Here is a 26,910-nt window from a genome sequence, read left to right on the forward strand (position 1 = left end):
AGAAACTGACATGTCACTAGCAGATTCGAGCTATGTCACTGATTTTTATCCCGCCCCAATAATGATTAAAAACCCAGAAGATGAATTTAGCTGACAAAAGCTCAAAGTTATCCAGTTTTCCCCACAATTAAAGGCTGTCTTGAACTTTTAAACCAGGCTAGTTAACTAGCAAAAACAGGTCAACCAGCTTAGGTTGATGTATTTTTTTTCATAAGGGGTTGTATTTGATGGTCTAAATCTAGACTAGAGATCCATGAGCGTGAGGTAAAACTCTACTCAAATGATTTCTTTCAGATTATTGCCTTAATCAAGAGTCACACAGGGGATTATCAGCAGTGGAGGGGTAAGGTAGGCTATACTTTATCATCTTTAGCTATCACCACTTGATCGCTTATATACCTGTACTCGAGATAATGACAGGAAGAAGTGAAGAGGGTATGGAGAAGCGGCAAACCACAAGCTGAACAGGTAATCTTGCATAGAATCTCTGGGCTATGTCACATCGCACATCTTCATCCTGTTTGTGTCAATGCATTTCTTTTTATGCCCATATAGTTACTGCAAGGTAGACCTACATAAAAGTTTAGTAAAAGTTTACTGTTGATCTGGCTCAATATGATGACCCCTAGTGTAAAAGACCCCTGAAGAATGGAGAGGCGGGGCCAAAGTGAAATTGTCCTCCATTTTAGGCTAATAGTGAAAGACTGAACATCAAGAAGTGCATTTTGAGTTCTGTATTTTGTAATCTTATCTTATTTTAACAAAGTAATGCGAGTCTCAGGTACAGTTGGATCACTAGCTATTTTTTATCAAAGCCTTTGCATGTACATTCTAGACTAACGGGCTTTATTTGCAAAACTGTTGATACTTGGAAAACGATTATTAGGTAATGTGGATTTTTGTAGCACTCATCGCAGTATTAGGCTATTTAGCCTAATTTTTCAAAGGTTTTTGGATCAACAAATGCACTCCAGGCTAAATGAGGTATTTTTATATACGGAAATGAAGGGATTCAGTATTATGATTTGTAAATCTTTTTTCGTCTGTCTGTGGTTTTGGTTCTCCAGTGGTGAGTTTATTTATTTGTTTATTTATTTACAGTTAAAGTCAGAATTATTAGCCCTCCTGATTATTTTTTCCCTCAATTTCTGTTTAATGGAGAGAAGATTTTTTTCAACACATTTCTAAACATAATTATTTTCATAACTCATTTATAATACTGGTTCATTTTATTTTTGCCATGATGACAGTAAATAATATTTGACTAGATATATTTCAAGACACTTCTATACAGCTTAAAGTGACATTTAAAGGCTTAACTAGGGTAATTAGGTTAACTAGGCAGGTTGGAATTTGGCAAATTGTTGTATAACGATGGTTTGTTTTGCAGACTATCAAAAATATAGCTTAAAAGGGCTAATAATATTGACCTTAAAATGGTTTTTAAAAAAAATAAAAACTGCTTTTATTCTAGCCGATATAAAACAAATAAGACTTTCTCCAGAAGAAAAAATATTATCAGACATACTGTTAAGATTTCCTTGCTCTGTTAAACATAATTTGGGAAATATTTATAATAGAAAAAAAATTATAAGGGGGGCTAATAATTCTGAATTCAACTGTTTGTCATATTTGCTTGACTTCAAGTTATCCGTGTTATCTTTTCACACATAAATACACCAGGCCTCTACAAGGAATTACTGTTTTAAATGTGATGAAAAATAACAGAATTAGCAGAAATATTATATTTGATATTAACATCCATCAATATTAACAGTTATTAACAGATATTAACAGTTCTCAGCATGTAAAGACATGCTATTTTTGACATGTTGCACTGTAAACATTTTATATGTTTGGCCTATTTAACCTATTTTAATATGTTAATCAGGTTTCAAGAATAAAAGATATGCAAAGTTTAACTTAATATTTTTAGTTTGTATTTTTAAATTGAGATGACTAGAAAAGTTAACCCAATCCAACTAAAACATTTGTTAAGGGAAGCAACAGTTTTCTTTTTACAGTGTGGAAAATGTTAACCTTGAAGCTCATCATCTGTAAACCTGTCTAAATAATAGACACCTGCCTAAACAATAACAGCTGTATAAATAATGAACAACCAACAGCAGCTGAGCGAATGAAAGGATGGTTTAAAAGTTATATTCCCAAACATTCAAAAACAATAGCCGTTTACTTTAGTGAATTGTGCCATATGATCTTCACTCTTGACAAAAGTATTAATACACATTTTTAAATGTTTCTTAATTTCAGATACATTTGTTTACACAGATGAAGTAAAGTCCGTGACGGAGGGAGAATCTGTCACTCTAAACACAGATATAACATTAAATGGACAGACAGAGATAATGTGGATGTTTAATGTCAACAATTCAGACAGTATTATAGCTGAAATCCAAAGAAATAACATAGACATAGAAGATAACGTGGTATTTAGAGACAGACTGAAGATGGACAATCACACTGGATCTCTGACCATCAGAAACATCACAACTGAACACTCTGGACTTTATAAACTACAGATTCGCAGGAACAGAGCAGTCTCACACAAGACTTTTACAGTTACTGTATATAGTAAGTATGATCAAGAAATAAATAAATAAATAAATAAATAAATAAATAAATAAATAAATAATTAAATAAATAAATATGGTTTTAAGGTAAATGTGTCCACATTTAAATTTATTAGCATTATTTTGAGCAATTTATTTCATAGAATGCTTTTATAACATTAAAATTATGAACAAGCATAGGACAGAATTTTTTATGCTGCTCTTTTTTTAGAGCAACATTTTAATTGCATGTTTTTCCTTTTTTTCTAGCTCATCTTCCTTTTCCTGTCATAACTAATAACTGTTCAAACTGTTCAACATCATCCTCATCCTTTTCATCAAAGTCCAACTGTTCAGTGTTGTGTTCAGTGGTGAATGTGAGTGCTGTGAGTCTCTCCTGGCACAAAGGAAACAGTGTATTGTCCAGCATCAGTGTGTCTGATCTCAGCATCAGTCTCTCTCTACCTCTGGAGGTGGAATATCAGGATAAAAACACCTACAGCTGTGTGATCAACAACACCATCACAAACCACACCACACAACTGGACATCAGTCAAACCTGTCAGAGATATGAAGGTATAGTCATGTAATTAGTGGTCAGTTACTTAATGTCCAGCCATGTCTGTACAACGATTTTAGAGTTTTAGTAAAAGCATTTTGCTTAAGGATACATCAATATTCCTCTGTATATTATGTTTGTTCATTACAGAACTCACACAGTATAAACATTCAGTGGGAGTAGCAGTTTGTGTTGTGATACCGCTGGTCTTGTCTGTGTCGGTTGCAGGAATGCAATTCTTTCAATGGAGGAAATTGAAACAACCAAGAAATGAAGGCAAGTATCTTATTCGTTAAGTGATATCTAGATTTCTGGGTTAAAAAAAATTTCCGTTTAAAAAAAAAACGTGCTTCAATTCATAATTTAACAAACACCATTTAATTACACTGCAATGTTTTGATATTTGAACAATATGATAATTATTGTTGAAACAGGTCAGACGTATAAGGAAGTGGTACTTTATGCAGAAACAACATTTTGCACAAACAGGGTAAGCGCATATGCACTTTTACCTCAGATGCTCAAAATAAAGCTGGATGCACTTACACACAGTATAATTCAATATGGTTTCTATCTTTTCCTGATATTGACGTCAGTGTTTTTGAAGCAAGCAATATAATTACAATCAATTTAAAGTGCTCTGTCTACCTTAATGTCTGCTTGTTCTTTACACGCCTTGGTTTCAACTCAATCAATAAACCCTTTTTTTAGTTATACATCAAATAAGCTATTTTTGTGACACGTTTCTGTCTCTAACAGAAATCTTTGCTGGATGTGGACACGAAGACTACAGTAAACTATCAAATTTAATAGACAGCGGTACTGTAAAGGCTGATCTCAAAAGTACCTGTAGAGTTTGTTGTCATTAAGATTATATATGACCCTGGAGCACAAAAACCTTCTGTCTTATGTTGCATCGTTATGGGTCAAAATTTTATATTTACTCTTTATGGCAAAACTCAGTAAAACATTAAGTAAAGATTATGTTGCATGAAGATTTTTTGACATGATCCTACTCTAAATGTTTCAAAATAAATTTTTTATCAATATGCATTGTTGAGAACCTTTCTTCCGAGTGCACCAGTTTCCCCCACAAGTCCAAAGACAGGTGGTACAGATGAATTCGGTAAGTTAAAATTGCCCGTTGTGTGTGTGTGTGTGTGTGTGTGTGTGTGTGTGTGTGTGTGTGTGTGTGTGTGTGTGTGTGTGTGTGTGTGTGTGTGTTTCCTGGAAATGGGTTGCAGCTGGAAGGGCATCCGCTGCATAAAACATATGCTGAATAAGTTGGCGGTTCATTACGCTGTGGCAGCCCAAGATTAATAAAGGGAGCAAACCGAAAAGAAAATGAATGATTCAATGTTGAGAACTTGAATGTGATTTTATCAGTATATTTAACCCTAAGACTCCAGATATTGCCATCGGAACAAACCATACACCAATGAAAATGTGATGATTCGTGCAATGTATAAAAATAATATAACATAATTTACAAAAATGAACACTTATGACTAGTTTTGTGGTTCAGGTCACATATTATATTTTAATATTGGCAAGTAACAGTATATCCGGGACCAAGCCATATCCTGAGCTGCTGCTGCGCTGATGGTCATGGGGAGTGGAATACATGAGTCTGATTCCAGCAACGCTCCAGGGACAGACGAGTCTTCGCTGAGGCCATCTTCCAGCCTCCAACGCGGTGACTGAAGCTCTGCACAAGAACTTTGGCCAGCGGAGAAATTAAAATGGTCGTGCCCAACTGAGTCTGGTTCTCTCTAGGTTTTTTTTTTCACTCCCATCAGGTAAAGTTTTTTTTTCCTCTCCGCTGTCGCCACTGGCTCGCATGGTTCAGGATTGGTAGAGCTACGCATCGATGCATTTGCTCTTCAGTGTTTGAACTCTCAGGAATGATTTTAAATCACACTGAACTGAGCTAAACTGAACTGAACTGAACTTAAACACTAAAAACTGAACTACACTGTTCCAGTTACTATGACCATTTATGTGAAGCTGCTTTGACACAATCTACATTGTAAAAGCGCTATACAAATAAAGCTGAATTGAATTGAACTGAATTGAATTGAACAGTAGACTAGCACTGCATTATGTTGTATCGGTACAAACATGGGGCATCACGGGGGCGCAGTAAGTAGCACGATTGCCTCACAGCAAGAAGGTTGCTGGTTTAAGCCTCGGCTGGGTCAGTTGGCATTTCTGTGTGGAGTTTGCATGTTCTCCCCGCATTCGCTTGGGTTTCCTCCGGGTGCTCCGGTTTACCCCACAAGCCCAAGGACATGCGGTACAGGTGAATTGGGTAAGCTAAATTATACACAGTGTATGTGTGTGATTAAAAGTGTATGTATGTTTGGGTCGCGGTTGGAAGGGTAAATGTGCTGGATAAGTTGGCGGTTTGTTTCACTGTGGCAATCCCAGATTAATTGGAGACTAAGCCGAAAAGAAAATGAATGAATGAATGAATGAATGAATGAATCAATGAATGAATGAATGAATCAATGAATCATTGAATGGTAGAAAGACCTCAAAAGATTAGCACCAATGCCTTTTTTTAAAACAAATGTTGAAAATTTTTGGGCAATACTGAGAGCTTCTAAACTAATGAAGGAACAATATAAACTTTTTTTTTTCATGAAAACATCAAAACACAAGGATGTTTGTGCTTTATATGGAAATTATTGAAGTTGTTTTTAATGTGATTATATGTGTATAGAACTGTTTTATCAGTTATCTTAAAACATTTATACCAATGTCTTATTTTATATCTAATAAAACAAATGTTGGGAATCTTTGTTTAAACTTGTATTGTTAAATATAAATACTACAGTGATCAGAAATGTCAAACTAGTGCATATTTTCATAGAAAACTATTAAAAGCTATTTTACTTTCCACTCTTCTGTTGCAAAGGTAAAGGTGTTGTTGTGACTTGTTTGTTTACATTTGAAGGAATGTACTTCCTGATTCACAACCACCTGATTCATTTTTCAAGACAGACCATGAAACATCTAATGCATCTAAATCTCTAAAACTATAATCAAGAGATAACAGCTTTAAATCAAATCTCCATTTTTGGATAATTTATTACCAAAAAGACAAAGAAACTCAATAAAATCAGGTTCTTATAAGTTTACAGGGAGTAATATAACATTCCTGTAGTCTATTAGTCTGTAACACCATTCAAGCACTTGACAAAGTTTAAAGTAGAATTGAATAACTTTAAAACAATCAAATACAACTTGAAAAATATATCAACTAATTTAGACACAAAACTAATTACTTTTGCATTAATTACTTTGTTACTGTACAGAATAGCAGCTGATCTAAATGTTTATTCAAGTTTCTATTATTACAGCTTGACACATTTTTTAATATTTTTAATATTTTAACTATTTAGGTCTAAGAGGAAATCATGTTTTATTTAAACCATGGGGGAAAATTTCATTTGATGGCTTAAATACAAATTATAATAAAACAATATAATTGTAGAAAGAGTACTTTTATAAATACTTCAGAATGTTTCTTTGAACTGGTTTGCACCTGAGCCAAACTGGCATGAGGCTATTTTTAAAATGCACAGAGAAAACGCTCACCACTTCATGCACTGTGACACATTACTGTACCTCCTCTAGATGAGATGCGCTGTGGTCTTTGATGGTTAGATGTGGGGCGGTTGACAATTAATGGAGATACGAGATGCAGAACTCGAGCTGGAAACACTGTTTGTGGGTGAAAAGCTGCACACAATCACATGACCTGGAACGACAGAAATAAAAATGTCACAGCAGCATTAATTGAAAACAACAAACTTCATCACAGAAATCCATCAGTTTGAACAGAACAGGTCATTCAGAAGAACTTTTACTCATTGGACTCATTGCACAGACTAATTATACACCACATTTGCTCAAATGCATGGCTAAGTGTTATTTGTTTGTTTTGTTAGTCAAACGAACCTGTAACTTTACAAAGCACTTCATTTATATGTCTAGCCCATAGACTGTAAAATAGAGCCGTGTTCTTTGACTCTTGTGTTTTATGTAATCTATTCATAGCCTTGTTCCTTGTTTATCATACCTTTCTCCAGTTTTGACCATTTGCCTGTTCATCAACAACGACTTCTGGATTATCTGTATGAACCCGATTGCTCCTGTGTTGACCGTTGCCTGACTGACCATTCTATTAAATAAATGTGCATTTGGATTCGCCCCTCTGTGAAAGCTTCTTCAGTTACAGTGTTGTATGTTTCATGTTTAAAATGTTTTTAAATTGTTTCTTACTATAGTAACTTGTATGTAATTGTAATTATTGTTCTACACTGTGTGATTTTTTTGGAAAGTCGTAAAGTCAAAATGTACTTACAGATTACACAAAGAGATCAGTGGACGAGCAGTTACTAAAAATGATAACTGCATTAGCAATAGTCACTAAATCCACTTAAAACAATTATAAATCACTTTTGCTGATTTAAGGATGGAAAAGTATGGTCTGTGTGCCAGCGCATGGTCTAAAAGGGTCATGCTTAATGACTTATAGGTGTGTTTTGAGCATAATGAGCATCTCATCTCCCAATACTCTCAACTCACTTTATTTCTAGAGCACTTTCAACCAACCACAATGGGTACCAAAGTGCTGTACATAAAAACACATCATACATGCAAACATATAAGGAACCAAAGTACATAAACTCACAACACATGATTAAAAGCTAAAGTGTTTGTTTTCAGTTACTTCCGAAAAGATTTAAAACTTAGAGCTGTTCTTAAGGAGAGTGGAAGATCATTCCAAAGTCTTGGAGCTGCTATTGAAAAGGCTCCGTCACTTTAACATTTCAAGCGTGATCGTGGAACTTGCAAATAGAGGCGATCCTTAAAGCACAGAGATCTCATGGGTTGGTGTATATTAATTAGCTCAAAAATATACTCAGGGGCCAAGCCATAGAGGCTGTAATTTAATTTATCTTTTAAATATGGCATAACACTTGAAATACCATAAACCAGTTTTGATAGTTTTTCCATGGCTAACAATTCTACAGTGATCAGAAATGTCCAACTAGTGCATATTTTCAAAGAAAAACAATTAAAAGCTATTTAGGTTTCCACTCTTCTGCTGCAAAGGTAAAGGTGTTGTTGTGACTTGTTAGTTTTCATCATAAGGAATGCAAAGTGGAAACTTCCTGATTCACAACCACCTGATTCATTTTTCAAGACAGACCATCAGACATCTAATGCATCTAAATCTCTAAAACTATAATCAAGAGGTAACAGCTTTAAATCACAATTTTAGGATAATTTTATGACCAAATTGACAAAAAAATAAATAAATAAAAATAAAATCAACTTGAGTTTTTATAAGTTTACAGGAAGTTATTATTACATTATTGTAGTCCACTAGTCCATTACATCATAAAGGCTAAAGTAGAAAAATCTTAATATTTATGTTTTCATTGGTATGAAACATAATAAATCTATAAAGAGTACTTTTATAAATACTTCAGAATGTTTCTTTGAACTGGTTTGCACCTGAACCAACTTGCACGAGGCCTATTTTTAAAATGCACAGATCAAACGCTAGCCGCTTCATTCACTGTGACACATTACTGTACCTCCTCTAGATGAGATGCGCTGTGGTCTTTGATGGTTAGATGTGGGGCGGTTGACAATTAATGGAGATACGAGATGCAGAACTCGAGCTGGAAACCCTGTTTGTGGGTGAAAAGCTGCAAACAATCTTACAACCTGTAACAACAGAAGTAAATATGTCACAGCATTGAGTGAAAACAACACACTTCATCACAAAAATCCATCAGTTTAAACAGAACAGGTCATTCAGATAAACTTTTACCAGAAACTGACTCTAGAATCTGTAAAAAAATGATTGGCTGTTATCTTGAACAGGAACACACTCACACACACATGCTGAGGAAGTTGCAAAGAAACGTGATGGCACAGAAGCAAGACAAGAGAAAATTGTTTGATGCTCAAATGAGTCACTCAGAGAAAATAAAACTCAAAAAAAGCATTGAGAATGGCTGAAAATGACCTTAAGTTGCCATGAGTGAGAACAAAGAGTCAATTGAGATGAAGACCTAATGACGAATAAGTCTTAAATAGAGAAATCACTAGATGTAAAATAGCAACAGAATTTAAATGAATATTAAAAGTACAGCTAACACAAAAATTAAAATTACCTCATCATTCAACTCTACCTCTTTTGGTTTTAAACGGTTAAGAGTTTCTTTCTTTTGCTATTTGCGGGGACCCACTGACTTGTATGAAAATGTATATACTGAAACTGAAATAACCACAGCTAGGGTGCCGGGAAAAAAAACCCTGTAAAATAATGGCCGTTAAATTAGAGAAATTTACTGTAAAATAACAGACATTAAATTATAGAAATTTACTTAAATTTAAATTTCTGGTAAAATGAAATAAATTAGTAGAACTCGTTTAACTTTCTTTCAAAAATTTACTTAAATTCAAATTTCTGGGAAATTTCTGTAATTTAACCCTAGCTGCCAGAAATAAACCATAAAATAACAGCCTGTAAAAAAAATTCAGTGCAAGTGAAAGGTGAGTAAGTAAATGATGACATCATTTAAATTGTGTGAACTATCCCTTTAACCATCTTGGGTATATTGGATGCTATATAGGCTAATATATCCTTCGCACAACATGAACAATTGCTTTGTCCTTTGAAAATAAGACATAATAGATTTAGGCTGTTAACTTAGGAGATATAACAAACAACATAGGAGAATAACAAACAAACAAACTCTTTCCGTTGCATTTGATAGACTAAATTGAGATCCACAAGCTAAATGGTAAAACTCACTCTACTTTCTTTCGGCTAACTCTCATCAAGGGTCTCAGCGGACTGGTGTGCTGCGGAAGGGTTAGTAGGTTATAGCCTACTTTATTGAGCAATTACTTGATCTCGTGTTCTAGACTCTGACGAGATTATGACAGAAAGATGTTTAAAAAAGCAGCAAACCACAATCTAACAAGTAATCTAGGCTATGTCACATCGCACATCTTCATCCTGTGTGTGTCAATGAATTCCTTTGTATGTCCATAATCATTCAGTCCCTGTTAAAGACGGACACCCTAGATTAGCTAAACTAGCTGTTTCTCTCCCCCCTTGTGACAGATCTGAAGATGAGGGCGGGCTCTGGGGTGACTCCTTTTTTCAGACTGGAACACCGAACAACATAATCAAGAAGTGCTTTTTTAGTTCTGTATTTGTTCATTTTATTTTATTTTTCACATACATCTTAAATTGGTCTCAGGAACGGATGGATCACGAGCTATCTTAATCTTTCAAAGCCGCACAACCGTCTAGACTAACGAGCTTTTGTTTGGAAAAATCTGGAGGAAACGGAAGTAATGTGGATTTTTTTTTTGTGGCTATCGATCGCAGAATTAAGTAAATTCTTCGTAAACGTAGTACATTTTAGTACACTTTTTGGCTATAAACGCTTTCTACACGTCTTTTAAAAGAAATGTAGTGATACAGGATGATTCATCCACTTTACGTCTGTCTGTGGATTTGGTTCTTAAGTGGTAAGTTTGTTTGTTAAGTTCCAATTTAACCGTTTTATCTTTTCACACACAAACGTTTTATAGGCCCTAGCCTGCAAAAAAATCATGTTGTAACGTTGCATTTTGAGGTCATGTGTTTTGTGGGCATGTTTATGAACAAGTTATTAGTGTGTCTTGACTTTTGCTGTGTATATTATTTACACAAGCAAAAAATGTTTGTTTGTAGGTGTGTCTGGTAACTAATACAAATGAAGTGAAGTCAGTGTCTGTGATGGAGGGAGAATCTGTCACTCTGCAGACTGATGTAAACGTTCAACGAGATGATCTGATACTGTGGATGTTTAATGTTAATAATGCAGACACTCGTATTGCTGAAATACACAGACAGAGCATCTATATATATAACAAAACTGTGATATTTGTTGACCGAGTGAAGATGGACAGTCAAACTGGATCTCTGACCATCAGAGACATCAGAACTGAACACTCTGGACTTTATAAACTAACCATCATTCAAGAAAAGACCACATACAGGACATTTTCTGTTGCCGTCTATGGTGAGTCATTTTAAATGTGTTTTGAGCTTTAAAAAATATCAAAGCAGTACTAAGATATCAGTAGATGTTGTTGTTGATAAATAACTGTTTATTATTTTATATTTGGCAGATTTAAATACAAAAATGACATTTTATTCCATAAATAACTACATTGTCTATAAAATTGATAGACTATGTTTTTTCAAATAGGTAAATTGATATTAATTAGAGTGATAATGTAGCGTTGTAAATATTGTCAAATCTAAATGGTGGGAAAAATGGCACAATATCCCTAACAGTGCTTATAATATGGAGCCACCAGTGTTGTGTTGCTTTTTAAAATATATTAATGTATATATTCATTCATTTTCTTGTCGGCTTAGTCCCTTTATTAATCCGGGGTTGCCACAGCGAAATGAACCGCCAACTTATCCAGCAAGTTTTTACGCAGCGGATGCCCTTCCAGCCGCAACCCATCTCTGGGAATCATCCACACACGCATTCGCACACACATTCATACACTACGGACAATTTAGCCTACCCATTTGACCTGTACTGCATGTCTTTGGACTGTGGGGGAAACTGGAGCACCCGGAGGAAACTCACGCGAAGGCAAGGAGAACATGCAAACTTCACACAGAAATGCCAACTGAGCCGAGATTCGAACCAGCGACCCAGCAACCTTCTTGCTGTGAGGCGACAGCACTACCTACTGTGCCACTGCCTCGCCGTATATATATATATATATATATATATATATATATATATATATATATATATATATATATATATATATATATATATATATATATATATATATATATATATACTACAAGGGTTGTAAACTACACATGTTTAGCAGTATGCCGTATACCATAGACAGGCACAGTGATAACTAGGCCCACACAGAATAAATTAATTTCAGTAATATCATTGACTAATATTAAAATGTTTATTTGATTTATTTACAATGCAGTTTGTAAAGTATTATTTTCTGTCTTCTAGTAGATATATTAAATGAAAGATTTGCTTTTTTTTACCAAATAAGTGGCTTTAAATAGATTTGCATTGTAAACAATAAATACAAGTTAAAAAGGCATTATTTTTAATTTCATTAATAAAGTTTTTATATACGATACTTCCAAAATCATCATGTATAAATCTGCAGATTATTTTTAATACACAATTCTGCGCAGAAATAACATTAAAATGTCTGCAGATACTGTCTGGCTCTAGTTCTAACTCATTTATGTGCATGATAGAATAATAAAGTTTAAAAGCAATATCACTTCAATATTGATAATCAATTTGAAATTTAATGCTACACGCACTGCAAATATGTTGATATTATAACAATCAATCAATAAACACACAGTCGCCATGAACAACAAATTTAAAAACTAAGGCCATCACAAATTAGTGTACAGTTGATAGAGCTAATCAAAAAAGATTTAAGGGGCTTATTTCTGTCACAAATCATTAGAGAGTTAATGCAAACTTTATTGGTGAAACAAAATAATTTTGACTATTATTATCGTTATGCTATTTTTTGGGCTCTACATACAACATTTACAGAATTTATCTGATAATTTCCAGCTCATCTGCCCATTCCTGTCATCAAGAGTAACTCATCAGTAGCAGCTGAACGTACATCAGACTCCAGGTGTTCAGTGTTGTGTTCAGTGGTGAATGTGAGTGCTGTGAGTCTCTCCTGGTACAAAGGAAACAGTGTATTGTCCAGCATCAGTGTGTCTGATCTCAGCATCAGCCTCTCTCTACTTCTGGAGGTGGAATATCAGGATAACACCTACAGCTGTGTGGTCAACAACACCATCACAAACCGCATCACACATCTGAATACAAGTCAAACCTGTCAGGAAAGATCAGGTACATCATTGCTGATATTAATGGTTGATAAATTACTAAAATTGAATTGTTTTCTTTTTTTACAAAATAACATTTTCTTCATGTTTTCTATTATCCCTCTTTAAAGACTTGACAACTACATCTTCAGTAAAGTCAGACACTGTAGGAATCATTTATATTATCAATTTTAAATTTATTTATTTACAGAATCCCTGCAGAATTCACATTTGGTGGGAATAACAGTTAGTGTGATACTGGTTTTGGTTGTATCCAGTGCAGTACTGATATACTTTCATCAAAGAAAATGCAAATCGGGTAAGTAAATCCATTAATTTATTAATTAACTAACATGACTAAAAAGTAAATCAAAATGTGCAGCTATATATGGTTTAATAAACACTAGGGCTGCACAATATATTTTTTGAGCAAATGATATTGCAATATGTACATCCGCAGTAGTCACATTGCAGGATATGGAATGTTGAGTTATGAATGTAGATGACCAGAATCCACAGGAGAAACACATGAGATTTGTGGAGACACTACAGAATTTAACCATTACAGAGTGAAAATTTAAAGTTTCCATGTGTTTTAAAAGACCTATGTGAACATTTTAAAGTTTAAAGCATTTTAAGAGAACATAAACAGCATATGAATGTTTCAAAAACGATTTTTTTTTATTATTTATTTGATGAAGACTATGCAGTCTTTTATTATGTTTGATTACTAATTTTTTGCTCCGTAATACTGTTATACACTCCCCAGAAATCAATGATTATGTAACTTTATCATTATTTGTATTATGACTGTAGTTTATTTATTAAATGTATATAATAAATCCCTATGCAACTTTATTTTGATGGTTTGTTTGTGGAATTTAAGGCCCAATCCCAATTCTACCCTTTAGCTCATCCACTGTGTAAATGCACAGTACATTTACGATCTTATTGCCACATTATATCGTTATGATAACATGATATATACCTTAAATGATTTCCTGAAGATAAATACAAAAAAATAACACAACTGGAATAACTACAGCAGTCGCCATTGTCTGATCTCATATAAAACAAGACATCGCGATGACATGTGATGACGTGTCCAGGTGCTGTAGTGCTGTCCCAATTCATCGGGGTAAATTTTGAAGCCCTTCCCCTTTACACTCTGTTTCAAGGGCCAATGGGTAGGGGTACAAAATTAGAATTGGGATTGGGCCTAAATTATATTGCATCTACATGCCAACTAATTCCCATTAGATTATTAGTAAACTGTTAGTTTGGGGTTAGGATTAGCTTTAGCATAAATTGACATGTACTTGCAAAGTTTCTTATAGTCAGTTAAACGTCTGTTGAAGGAGCAGTATCAGCAGATATTAAGCAGACAATCTACTAATACTCAAATGGGCCATCAAAATAAAGTGTTACCTAAATTACATGTATCTTTATTTCACTCCCATACAAATCATCCAAATGGCTATACAAATAGACCTATTTTAGTGAAATTGTATTTATATGGCAATATATATTACAGGGAAATAAATATTGCAATGTCAAAACTTTCCAATATCGTGCAGCCCTAATAAACACCATTTTGAACTGAAGTATTTTGATATTTGAACAGTATTATTATTGTTGAAACAGCTCAGACTTGTGACAAAGAGGTACTTTACGCAGAAGCAACATTTCATGCACACAGGGTTCGTAAGGCGGTAAGAGACTCTATTTACAGTGAATCTGTTAGTCTGCAGAAGCCTTTGCTTTTACCTCAGATGCTCAGAATAAAACCGCTTGCTCTCGCAGATGTGACAAACAGTTTTGGTAAACACAAAACAGCCAAGTGTTTAAGCATTTTAAACTGCTGTGTCTAGCTTAACGTCTTTTGTGCTTGCTGTCATAGTGCCATATACTGAAAGTCCTGAACTCACTCTAAATACCAAACATGTGCTCTCATTTCCTACTTCCAGTAAAGTTTAGAAGGTTATATATTTGCTGAAAACTATGGTAATGCTTCTAAAATGTCACAGACATTAGACAAACAAAAGCATGGGTTTTCAACAATAATAATTCAGTGGCAGCTGGATAATCCAGGAAGTCACTGAAACTTGCAATAGGATATATGCACAGCTAGTGTTTCTTCCAATACTGATAAACTTCTGGTAAGTGGTTAATGTGAAAATTTTTAATTTTATTCAGTTCCTTTTACAGCATTGATGTTGTAATATAATTAAAATACAATCAGTTAAATAGACTTAAGCATCCATTTAGTTGCTTAAGCGTAAAACGAGATGAAGGACCATCAGGACCAGCAGGCGAGTGCAGAAACACCATTAAAAACACTGGCGTACTGACATGGGAAAATTGAATTGAATGCAGTGCTTTTTGTACATTCTGAGACCCACTTTATATCGTATATCAATTAGGCAGTAAAGACCACTGATTTTTTTAAACAAAAAAGGCCTCCATTTTGCCAATTTTGTAACCATACAGTTCAGCGGAAGCACTTGACCCAGGTCACCGCAAAATTAAAAGTCATTCTGCTTACTTCTGCATATACCCTATTGACATCAATCCTTACAATGAATGGAAAGTGAAACTTTCGAAAAATATCCCCACATCCCAAAAGATTTCCCCAATTTTTTTCAAAAGCTGCTGATGTTCATGTCAGTGTTTTTGAAGCAAGCTAGAAGACTACAGTATCTTCAAGCAATTTAAAGTGCTTTGTCTAGCTTAATATCTGCTTGCTCTCTTCATGTTTTGGTTTCAACTCCATCAATATGAGTTGACAGGATATCAAAATGTTTTGGTTATACATCAAATGAACTACTTTTTGTAACACAAATGTTTCTGTCTGTCTCTTACAGAAATTATTGCTTGATGTGGACACGAAGACTACAGTAATCTATCGAATTCAATAATCAGCAGTACTGTAAAGGCTGATCTCAAGAGTACATGTAGAGTTTGTTGACATTAGGATAAAATGTGACTTTGGAGGATAAAACAAGTCCAGCCAAAAGTAAAGTAGCCGAACATGCATTGTATAGGTCAAAGTAATATATAGTTTTTCAAATATATAAATATATAAAAACTATTTTTTTATTAATGTGCATTGCTAAGAATTTGCACAACTTTAAAGGCTGTAAACCCTTAGACTCTTGATTTTCAAATAGATTTAAGCTAAATAAGATTCCATCTTAACTGTCACAGATCCACCAGCCACAGTCCCCTCACAACCCAGAGCACCAGTACCAGTCACCCAAGCACAGTCACCACAGTTCTTATTTCACCCTGCTCCTCATTTCCGGGACTGCATAAAACCCCACTCTCAACTCTCTCAAGTATCTTGTCTCAATATTATCTGCTACTCCATGTCTGTCCCCTGCTTACACCATAAAAACTCAAAAGACCTACTGGTTACCTCTGAATTCTTCCTTCCCACCCTTGCAATCTGGAACACAGATAAGACAATATGAGAGTTTGTGTTTTATGAATTATGTTTTATTGGTACAAATACCTCAAAAGATTAGCACCAATGTCTTAATTTAAAACAAATGTTGGAAATCTTTGGTCAGTATTGACAGCTGCTAAGCTTATGAAGGTAGAATATTTCTTTTTATTCATTAAAACATCAAAACACAGGGATGTTTGAGTTTATAAAGAATTAATTGTTGTTTTAATGGGATTATAAAAGTCTGTATAAAACTGTTTTAAATTGCACTAATGTCTTCTTTTATGTCTAATAAAACAAATGTTGCAAATCTTTGTTCAATCTGGTATTGTTTTAAATGTTCAGCCAACATCTTAATATTTATATAAACACCACATGAGTGGGCAACAGTATTTTAATTTCCACTTTTCTGTAGCACTGTTCTGTTGTGACCTGTACGTTTTCATTATAAGCAATGCAAAGTGGAAACTTCCTGATACACAGCCACCTGATTCAAGACAGACCATCAGACATATAATGCACTTAAACCTGTATAATTTAAAGGTTATAAGATAACAAAGAACTAAAAGACAAAGAAACTAAATAAAAACAAAATCAATGAGTTTTTATAAATTTACAGTATAGTAATATGACAATATTGTAGTCAATTAGTCCATTATACCATTAAAGCACTTGACAAAGGCTAAAGTAGCATCAAATAACTTTAAAAAAAATCTAATATAACAATATAAAAAATTTATCAAATACATTTAGACACAAAAGCTAGCAGTAAATACTATATGTCACTATAGAATAGGAGCTGACCTAAATGTTTATTTAAGTTTCTATTATCACAACCTGACATTTTTGTGGGCCCGTTTTAATATTTAAACTTTTTAGGCCTGGTAGAAAATAATGATTTATTTAAACCATGGGGGAATATTATCATTTAATGACTTTAATATACATAATATTCATGCTTTCATTGGTATAAAACATAATTAATGTATGAAGAGTACTTTTATAAATACTTCAGAATGTTTCTTTGTACTGGTTTGCACCCGAGCAAACCTGCACGAGGTCTATTTTTAAAATGCACAGATCAAACGCTCGCCGCTTCATGCACTGTGACACATTACTGTACCTGCTCCAGATGAGATGCGCTGTGGTCTTTGATGGTTAGATGTGGGGCGGTTGACAATTAATGGAGATACGAGATGCAAAACTCAAGCTGGAAACACTGTTTGTGGGTGAAAGCTGCACACAATCACATGACCTGGAACGACAGAAGTATATCACAGCATTAACAACATACTTTATCACAGAAATCTATGAGTTCAAACAGAACAGGTCATTCAGTTCAACTTTTTCCTGAAATTTACTCTATACAATGTAATTTACTCTTCATAATTGGAGTCAGATAAAACGAGGATAAATATATTAATATTCTAAAACAACTCATATTAAAATTGGAGTCAGATATGAGTTAAGTTTAAAGTAAATCAACATTGTGCACTGGAAAGACAGAACATGCAGTAAACCTTCATCCACCAGTGGACACTGTCATTGGACCAATCTGGCTGGACCTATGAACCACTAACAAGGCACACTCTTTTAGGTTGGTGTATTAATAGTGTTTGTTTTCAAAAGCAATTATTCAAATAATGGGCGACACGGTGGCGCAGTGGGTAGCACTGTTGCCTCACAGCAAGCAGGTCGAGCCCTGGCTGGGTCAGTTGCTATTTCTGTGTGGAGTTTGTATGTTCTCCTTGTGTAAGCGGGTTTCCTTTGGGTGCTCCGGTTTCAGTCCAAAGACATGTGCTATAGGTGAATTGAATAAACTAAATTGGCCATAGTGTATGTGAGGGTGTGAATGCAAGAGTGTATGGGTGTTTCTCTGATGGGTTGCAGCTGGAACGACATCCTCTGTGTAAAACACATGCTGGATAAGTTGGTGCTTCATTCCGCTGTGGCGACCCCTGATTAATAAAGGGACTAAGCCAAAAAAAAACAAAGGAATTAATGAATAATTCAAATATCTGAATATTAAAATCTATGTTAAAAAATTTACCTTGTTCATCTTGGGGGCGCCATACTGAACAAACTTTATAATAGTTTTCAAGATTTTTTCAATAGTTACAATAACGTTTTTGTGCTGTAATTCTGGTAAATAAATTAAAAAAAGATCTAAATGTTCTTTGCTGAACTAGTAAGACCCATCAGATTTGAGATTTATTTTTATACATTTCACAAGTGCAGCTTTTAGCTGGAACAATGTAGTTTTTTGCTCTTGGTTTTGCACTTTGCAGACAGTCCCTATGCTGCGCTATTACATATAAGAGCTATTGTATTACATTAGGACAGATGGAAACAAATAAAACAACGTGTGTTCTTTTGGACATTCTAAGATGTTTTAAGAACACTGTATGTTTCTTGACATTGTGCTAAATCGTTTACGAACTACTGAAGATTGCAGAGGCTGAATCTCTGTCAAAATGTCCAACCAACTTTATATTCATCAAGGGTCGTCACACCGGATCATCAGCCGCGGAAGGGTAAAGTAGGCTTTATTATCTTTAGCCATCTATCACCACTTGATCACTTATATAACTGTACTCTGATGAGATGATGGCAGGAAGAAGTTATGAGTTTACAGAAAAGCGGCAAACCACAAACTGAACATGTAATCTTGCAAAAAATCTAGGCTATGTCACGTCGCACATCTTCATCCTGTTTGGGTCAATAACTTGTTTTAATACATAAACGGCCTACATCACGTTTAGTAAAAGTTTACTGTTGACCTCGTGATAAAGATGCGAAGAGAAGGGGAGGGAGAATTGGCGAGGCGTATTTTTCGTCATAGGCGGAGCAATGAAAGACTGAACATCAAAAATCAAGAAGTGCGTTTTAAACTTTGTATTTCTTTATTTTATTTATTTATTTTAACAAAGTAAGACTACGTTAGAACCAGGAACGGATAGATCACGGGCTGATTTTTTTTTTACAAAGCCTGCGCATGTACATTCTAACGGGCCTTTGTTTGCTAAAAATGGAGAAAAGGATAAGTGCCTAATGTGGATTTTTGTAGTCGGTTTACTATACGCAGTTCAAACAAAACACTTAGATAAGTAAACGTTTTGCGTCAACAATCAAACGCGCTATACATGAGGTGATTTACATACGGACATGTAGATTGAGGAATATGATTCGTAAATCTTTTTTCGTCAGTCTGTGCATTATTTGGTTCTCAAGTGGTGAGTTATTCTTTTGTTCATTTATATAAATGTCATATTTAAGTGTGCTTGACTTCCAAATTATCTATTTTATGTTTTCACATATAAATACGTCAGGTAAATGAATAAATGTAATGCAAAATAGGCTATCTAACCAACCAGCAAAATGCAGGTCACAGCATGCAAAAACAAGCTATTGTCGACATGTTGCAATGTAAAAAAATGCTCTGACAAAAAGCTGTTTTTTATATTTGGCTAACTTCAACCTAATAAGTTAATCAGGTTTCAACTACATATTATTTTGACAAAATTTAACCTAATATTTTAGTCAGTTTCATTGATTAGATGATTACAAAAGTAAAATTGATTCAACAATAACAACAAAAATAAGGTTCTAAGAGTTTTTGTTTTTACAGTGTGGAAAATGTTCACCTTGGAGTACACCATCTCTAAACCCACCTAAAAATAAACACACGCTTAAACAATAACACCTTAATAAATAATGAACAACCAACAGCAGCTGAGCAAATGAAAAGATGATATTAAGATTATACTACAAACATCAAAAACATTTTGACAAGTACCTTTGGTCATGTTTACTTTAGTGAACTTTTTTAGATTGTGCCATACTATCTTCTCTCTTGCCAAAAGTATTAATACACATTTTTAAATGTTTGTTCATTTCAGATACATTTGTTTACACAGATGAAGTGATGTCCGTGACTGAGGGAGAATCTGTCACTCTAAACACAGATATAAAGTTAAGTGGACAGATAGAGGAGATTGTGTGGACGCATAAAATCAATAATTTAGACAATATTATAGCTGAAATCAAGGGGAAGAACATCAACATATATCCCAATGTGGTATATGGAGACAGACTGCAGATGGACAATCACACTGGATCTCTGACCATCAGAAACATCACAACTGAACACTCTGGACTTTATAAACTCCTGATTCGCAACGACAGAGCACTCTCACAAAAGACTTTTACAGTTACAGTGTATGGTGAGTACGATCAAAACTTTAATAAATAAATAAATAAATAAACGAAAAAATAATTATATAGATGTGGTTTTAAGATTGCTTTTGTAAATGTGTCTACATTCAAATTAGTTTGCATTATTTTTTAGCAATTAATTTAATTAAAAGTGCTTCAATTGGGCTTTAAAAAAAATAAAATTATGTGAAAAAATGTAGAATTTTCAAGTTATTACTTTTTTAAAGCAACATTTTAACATTTTCCCCTCTGATATTTCTAGCTCATCTTCCTTTTCCTGTCATCAGCAGAAACTGTTCATTATCATCATCTTCATCATCTGAACGTTCATCAGTGTCCAGATTGTCAGTGTTGTGTTCAGTGTTGAATGTGAGTGCTGTGAGTCTCTCCTGGTACAAAGGAAACAGTGTATTGTCCAACATCAGTGTGTCTAATCTCAGCATCAGTCTCTCTCTACCTCTGGAGGTGGAATATCAGGATAACAACACCTACAGCTGTGTGGTCAACAATCCCATCACAAACCGCACCACACATCTGAATACAAGTCAAACCTGTCAGGAAAGATCAGGTACATCATTGCTGATATTAATGGTTGATAAATTACTAAAATTGAATTGTTTTCTTTTTTTACAAAATAACATTTTCTTCATGTTTTCAATTATCCCTCTTTAAAGACTTCACAACTACATCTTCAGTAAAGTCAGACACTGTAGGAATCATTTATATTATCATTTTTTTTATTTTTTATTTACAGAACCCCTGCAGAATTCACATTTGGTGGGAATAACAGTTAGTGTGATACTGGTTTTGGTTGTATCCAGTGCAGTACTGATATACTTTCATCAAAGAAAATGCAAATCGGGTAAGTAAATCCATTAATTTATTAATTAACTAACATGACTAAAAAGTAAATCAAAATGTGCAGCTATATATGGTTTAATAAACACTAGGGCTGCACAATATATTTTTTGAGCAAATGATATTGCAATGTGTGCATCCGCAGTAGTCACATTGATGGATATGGAATGTTGAGTTATGAATGTAGATGACCAGAATCCACAGGAGAAACACATGAGATTTGTGGAGACACTACAGAATTTAACCATTACAGAGTGAAAGTTTAAAGTTTCCATGTGTTTTAAAAGACCTATGTGAACATTTTAAAGTTTAAAGCATTCAAAGAAAACAAAGAGCATATAAATGTTTTTAAAAAGGTTTTTAAAAATTATTTATTTAATGAAGACTATGCAGTCCTTTATTACGTTTAATTACTAATTTTTTGCCTGGAATACTGTTATACACTCCGCAGAAATCAATGTTTATGTAACTTTATCATTATTTATGACTGTAGTTTATTTTGTGTATATAATAAATTACTGTGCCACTTTATTTTGATGGTTTGTTTGTGGAATTTAAGGCCCAATCCCAATTCTACCCTTTAGCCCATCCACTGTGTAAATGCACAGTACAGTTACGATCTTATTGCCACATTATATCGTTATGATAACATGATATATGCCTCCAGTGATTTTCTGAAGATAAATACCAAAAAAATAACACAACTTGAATAACTACAGCAGTCGCCATCGTCTGATCTCATATAAAGCAAGACATCGCGATGACATGTGATGACGTGTGCTGTAGTGCTGTCCCAATTCATTGGGTTCAATTTTGAAGCCCTTCCCCTTTACACTCACTCATTGGTTTCAAGGGCCAATGGGTAGGGGTACAAAAATAGAATTGGGATTGCGCCTAAATTACATTGCATCTACATGCCAACTAATTCCCATTAGATTATTAGTAGACTTATTAGTAGAAGATTATTAGTTAGGATTAGCGTTAGCATAAATTGACATGTACTTGCAATGTTTCTTATAGTCAGTTAAACGTCTGTTGAAGGAGCAGTATCAACAAATATTAACCAGACAATCTACTAATATTCAAATGGACCATCAAAATAAAGTGTTACCTAATTTGCATGTATTGAAATTTCACTCCCATACAAATCATCCCATTGACTATCCAAATAGATCTATTTTAGTGAAATTGTATTTATATGGCAATATATATTACAGGGAAATAATTATTGCAATGTCAAAACTTTCCAATATCGTGCTGCCCTAATAAACACTATTTTGAACTATAGTACTTTGACATTTGAACAGTATTATTATTGTTGAAATAGTTCAGACTTGTGACGAAGAGGTACTTTACGCAGAAACAACATTTCATGCACGCAGAGTTCATAAGGCGGTAAGATTCTCTGTTTGCTGTGAATCTGTTAGTCTGCAGAAGCCTTTGCTTTTACCTCAGATGCTCAGAATAAAATCGCTTGCTCTCGCAGATGTGACAAAGCAGTTTTAGTGATTACAAAACAGCTAAGCATTTTAAACTGCAGTGTCTAGCTTAATGTCTTTTTGTGCTTGCACAATTTTATACTTGGGCGGTCACAGTGCCATATACTGGAATTCCTGAATTCACTCCAAATACCAAAAGTGCTCTCATCTCTTACTTCTAGTAGAGTTTAGGAGGTTTTAAATTTGCTGAATACTATGATTATGCTTCTGTAATGTCACAGACATCAGACGAAAATAAACACATGTTTTTTCCAATGATAATTCCGCATATATACATTTCAAATAGTAAAACTCAGCATGATAAAATCCAGGAAAAGGCGACGCGGTGGCGCAGTAGGTAGTGCTGTCGCCTCACAGCAAGAAGGTCAATGATTCGAGCTTCGGCTGGGTTAGTTGGCGTTTCTATATACATATGCTGGATAAGTTGGTGGTTCATTCTGCTATGGCAAACCCAAATTAAAAAGGCACTAAGTTAAAAAGAAAATGAATGAATGAAAATCCAGGAAAGCACTGGAACTTGCAATTGACACCAGTCTTTATAATGAATGGAAAGGGAAAGTGTTGGAAAATATCCCCTTCGTCCAAAAATCCCCCAAATTCTTTCAAAAGCAAAACTCTGTTTTATTTTAATCCCTTGAGATGGACGTTATGAATGTATGGTTTACTAGTATTTAAAAGATTACTTCACTCTAAAATAAAATTTTAGAACACAAATTAAGATATTTTGCATTTTCTCTTGAAGACGGACATTTCTGATGGATTCAGATGGATAAATTTCAGATGGACTTCTGTCTATCCAATGACATTCTATAAGCCTAAAAGCCTTAAAGGCTGGTTTATATTTGATCCATCCACAAGTTCGTTTGGGTGTGTGTGGCGAATGTGATAGTGTTGGCAGAGGTTCAGTTAGAGTGTGCGTGACATCATTTCGGATGGAGCAGCACACAACGTTTTTTTTAAACTACACTCTCAGAAAAAAAGGTACACAAGCTGTCACTTTTCAAAAGGTACAAATTTGTACCAATAAGGTCCATATTAATACCTCAAGGAAACATATTAGTACATAAAAAGTAAAAAAGTGTTCCTCTTAAAATTTGTTAGGTACTAATATATACTTTTAAGGTACCAATATGGACCCTTTCAGTACAAATGTGTACCTTTTGAAAAGGTATCATACCATTGACAGTTTGCATACCTTTATTTCTGAGAGTGTATGTGTGTGACTCCCCATCCAAAGATGCATGCAAAGATGTGAAAAGCTGAGTCGGGCCAAACTGTATGAACATACATGTGACAACCTTTAGACATCTAAAACAACTGCCTGGTGTGACGTCCTTCAGGTTTCTTTTGAAGCATTGATCAAAACACTGCATATATTTTGTGCACAGCTTGTCATTTGCTTTTTAAGTCAATGTATTTTTTATTCTTAATGCATAGAAGTTTTTGCATTAAGTATGCAGTTAGCATATATATATATATATATATATATATATATATATATATATATATATATATATATATATATATATATATATTATGTATGTATGAGCAGTATCTTCAAATCGCCTGCTGTTGTTGCAAATAACAGTACAGCAGCGAGCGCATCAAGTGTGAAAGCCTTCACAATTCGCAACTCTGTGCGCACACTCAGATGAGGCTCGCACTGTGAAGCCAATCGAAAGTATAAATCAGCCTTAAGTCATCAAAACATTACATTTTTCAAACAAAAATTATGTTCCAGGATCAACATATATGTTAATCCTGGATCATATGATCTTGGCAAAATCATGACGTGCGTTTAAAAACAGAAATCATTGGTTGTTTTGTAAGCTCAAACGTGCCAGGTGATAAAATTTTTTGCTTTCATGCCTTCATGTGCTTGTAAATGTTGTCCTTGAGCAGCAGATGGATGTGTAATGCTTTTACCATAAAGAAGGATTTAATCAAACAACAGCATTATTATGTTTTCATTTCTAATGTTTGTCTTTTGTTTTTCAGCCAACTAATCAAGACGACCACATCATATACTCCAGCGTTAATGCAAGATGACATCGATCCCAGCTTTTATATGCAGTCAACAATAACAATAGCATATAAAAAGTCATACTGAAGTATTCATTTCAGGACTAAAAGTGCCTCTGCGCTGTAGTTTACCATGGTTATTAAGCATTTTCAACAGTAGCATAGCAAGTGGATAGAGCTGAATACAGTATTAAAGGGGGATGTTTTGTGCTTGTCTTAGTTTGATAATCTAAAGAGCTAGTTGAAAAAACACATTTGGTCATACTGCTTTTATTAATGTCAAACATTTCAGAATAATTTTTAACTCGGTAGAACTAACTTTGAAAAACATTTCATATATACAGGGTGTCTGCGGGGTCTTAAAAAGTATTATAATTTGATAAATCAATTATGAGAACAACTGTTTATTAAGTTAAAGGTTTGATACTGATTAAGAACTTGAAGTGGTGACGAGGTTAAAATATTACAAGGTCTTTAAAAAGGTATTGAAATTTTCTTTAGGATTCCTGCATATACCCTGATATAGATGACTAAGGCGTTGCTGCACATTAGAGCTTGAATGTTTGACAGTTACATCAGTTAGTCTTAAAACCTGTTGATACTTGATTTGTGGGTAGTCGTGTATAAGAAATTTTGTCTAAGGCAAGACATGTTCTGACAAGCTCACCTGTGTTTCTGGATTATTTCTACTTTTAGTTTAGATTTAACAGAGAACTCAGGAAGACGTGTTGTAATAATTAGCAATATTGGGACCAATACACCAATCCAAGTCCAAAAATGTCATACTAAGTTCTAATTGTATACATATTTAGTATATTTCTACACTGTTTACATTGCTAAGTATATTTTTTTTATATTGCCTTAAGTATTAACAAAAGCAATTCAAAAGGAGCTTATCAGTGTAAGGTGTCCTTTGACCAGTCTGACTGTTACTAAACGTGCTGTTAAAACCGTTGAGATTATCCTTTTGACAACGTCTTTTGTTCAGATGAATGGGAGTGTCAATAGTTAACTGACAGTTATTTTATGGGTTTCCTTCTTTCCAAACAGAACTTATTCCTGACATTTTGGCAGACCAATTGAATGCAGCTGTTAAACTTGCAAAATGGGAACTTTGTGCAGCTAATGCTGAAAATTTCCATTGTATTTAACATTTTAGCTCTGAGCCTAAAACAGAAAACTTTGCATTACACAGCATTTTCCTTGTACTAATACTGTATTATGTAGCCTTATGGGAATTATTTTCGTAAAAGTCACAAGTAGAGTATTAACACAAAATGCCTCTTTGTTTTTATACAGTCAATTATTTTATTATGACATTTCACTGACCTCCACATGTTTACGTTAAGTGTTGCCTCAATAAAAATCGTTTCCTCTGACAAAAATAATTACTTATAGTTTACTCACGCCTTCACTTTCAGCAGCTAAACCATGTCATGTACTAAAGGGGAATGGCAGTATTTGTAGAACCAGGTCTGCCACATTGTAATGCCATTAGTGCAAATAAGCAAATAAAAACCTTTTGCTAAATGCAGTTTTTGAATGCCTTTTTGTTTGACCTAATACAATTATCATTTTAAAAAAGAAAGTAGTTATTAACTGTTTAAATCTCACATTTTAGAACATCTAGGGTTTTATCAAATATTGTGTTTAATCATTATATTAAAAAATTACTTATCAAAGACATAAGCAGGTATGACTTTCTTACCTGACTTTCTTAGATAGGTAAGCTATCTGTCGTTTGCTTAGGATTATTAGGGTAATCTTGCATATATTTAGTAAAGAGCCAC

At 34.1% G+C, this 26,910-nt stretch overlaps 4 protein-coding genes across 24 annotated transcripts in view; 3 read left to right on the forward strand and 1 right to left on the reverse strand.

Annotated features, from left to right (window-relative positions):
• The window catches only part of blf (bloody fingers), a 201,498-nt gene that overhangs the window by 129,669 nt on the left and 44,919 nt on the right, over positions 1–26,910 (forward strand). The window lies entirely within an intron of this gene.
• The window catches only part of si:dkey-253d23.2, a 50,309-nt gene that overhangs the window by 20,045 nt on the left and 3,354 nt on the right, over positions 1–26,910 (reverse strand). For 2 of the 10 annotated variants that reach the window (XM_073937322.1, XM_073937324.1), the window contains exons 2-5: positions 17,650–17,781; positions 16,497–16,526; positions 8,745–8,877; positions 6,763–6,895 (exon numbers count right to left, since the gene is read on the reverse strand). The gene's annotated coding sequence lies outside the window, so the exon portion shown is untranslated. Of the gene's footprint in view, positions 1–6,757; positions 6,896–8,744; positions 8,878–9,973; positions 10,257–16,489; positions 16,527–17,649; positions 17,782–26,910 lie in introns of those variants that run through there. The other 8 variants (XM_009296126.5, XM_073937321.1, XM_068216568.2 and 5 more) reach the window with 6 other exon arrangements.
• On the forward strand, positions 386–16,841 carry si:dkey-253d23.3. Of its 5 annotated transcripts, none has more exons than XM_073936159.1 (6): positions 571–1,069; positions 2,462–2,592; positions 2,841–3,146; positions 13,290–13,397; positions 14,723–14,790; positions 15,943–16,841. In XM_073936159.1, the coding sequence occupies exons 2-6, from the start codon at positions 2,469–2,471 to the stop codon at positions 15,994–15,996; spliced, it is 660 nt and encodes a 219-aa protein (XP_073792260.1). In that variant the 5' UTR covers positions 571–1,069; positions 2,462–2,468; the 3' UTR covers positions 15,997–16,841. The 5 variants fall into 5 exon arrangements, 4 of the variants coding, with proteins under 4 accessions (XP_073792261.1, XP_073792260.1, NP_001418187.1 ...); NM_001431258.1 differs by lacking the exons at positions 571–1,069; positions 2,462–2,592; positions 2,841–3,146 and adding exons at positions 10,171–10,701; positions 10,907–11,237; positions 12,813–13,103 and having other exon boundaries at positions 15,943–16,836; XM_073936160.1 differs by lacking the exon at positions 14,723–14,790 and having other exon boundaries at positions 386–1,069.
• Positions 18,817–26,654, forward strand: si:dkey-253d23.4. Of its 8 annotated transcripts, none has more exons than XM_073936520.1 (6): positions 18,817–19,060; positions 20,426–20,749; positions 21,004–21,309; positions 21,496–21,603; positions 22,927–22,994; positions 25,097–26,654. In XM_073936520.1, the coding sequence occupies exons 2-6, from the start codon at positions 20,452–20,454 to the stop codon at positions 25,145–25,147; spliced, it is 831 nt and encodes a 276-aa protein (XP_073792621.1). In that variant the 5' UTR covers positions 18,817–19,060; positions 20,426–20,451; the 3' UTR covers positions 25,148–26,654. The 8 variants fall into 8 exon arrangements, with proteins under 8 accessions (XP_073792621.1, XP_068072398.1, XP_073792622.1 ...); XM_073936518.1 differs by lacking the exon at positions 18,817–19,060 and adding an exon at positions 19,367–19,759; XM_073936519.1 differs by lacking the exon at positions 18,817–19,060 and adding an exon at positions 19,367–19,759 and having other exon boundaries at positions 20,444–20,749.

Source organism: Danio rerio, chromosome 22, assembly GCF_049306965.1.
Source record: "Danio rerio strain Tuebingen ecotype United States chromosome 22, GRCz12tu, whole genome shotgun sequence".
Taxonomy (NCBI): Eukaryota; Metazoa; Chordata; class Actinopteri; order Cypriniformes; family Danionidae; genus Danio; species Danio rerio.

Excerpts from the sequence above, each read along its gene's own strand:
- si:dkey-253d23.3 (NM_001431258.1), top strand. The coding sequence starts at position 10,952 with ATGGAGGGAGAATCTGTCACTCTGCAGACTGATGTAAACGTTCAACGA. Across the intron at positions 13,104-13,289 it reads AACCTGTCAGGAAAGATCAG|AATCCCTGCAGAATTCACAT; the intron begins GTACATCATTGC and ends ATTTATTTACAG. Across the intron at positions 13,398-14,722 it reads TCAAAGAAAATGCAAATCGG|CTCAGACTTGTGACAAAGAG; the intron begins GTAAGTAAATCC and ends TTGTTGAAACAG.
- si:dkey-253d23.4 (XM_073936517.1), top strand. The coding sequence starts at position 19,708 with ATGATTCGTAAATCTTTTTTCGTCAGTCTGTGCATTATTTGGTTCTCA. Across the intron at positions 20,750-21,003 it reads TTTTACAGTTACAGTGTATG|CTCATCTTCCTTTTCCTGTC; the intron begins GTGAGTACGATC and ends TGATATTTCTAG. Across the intron at positions 21,310-21,495 it reads AACCTGTCAGGAAAGATCAG|AACCCCTGCAGAATTCACAT; the intron begins GTACATCATTGC and ends TTTTATTTACAG.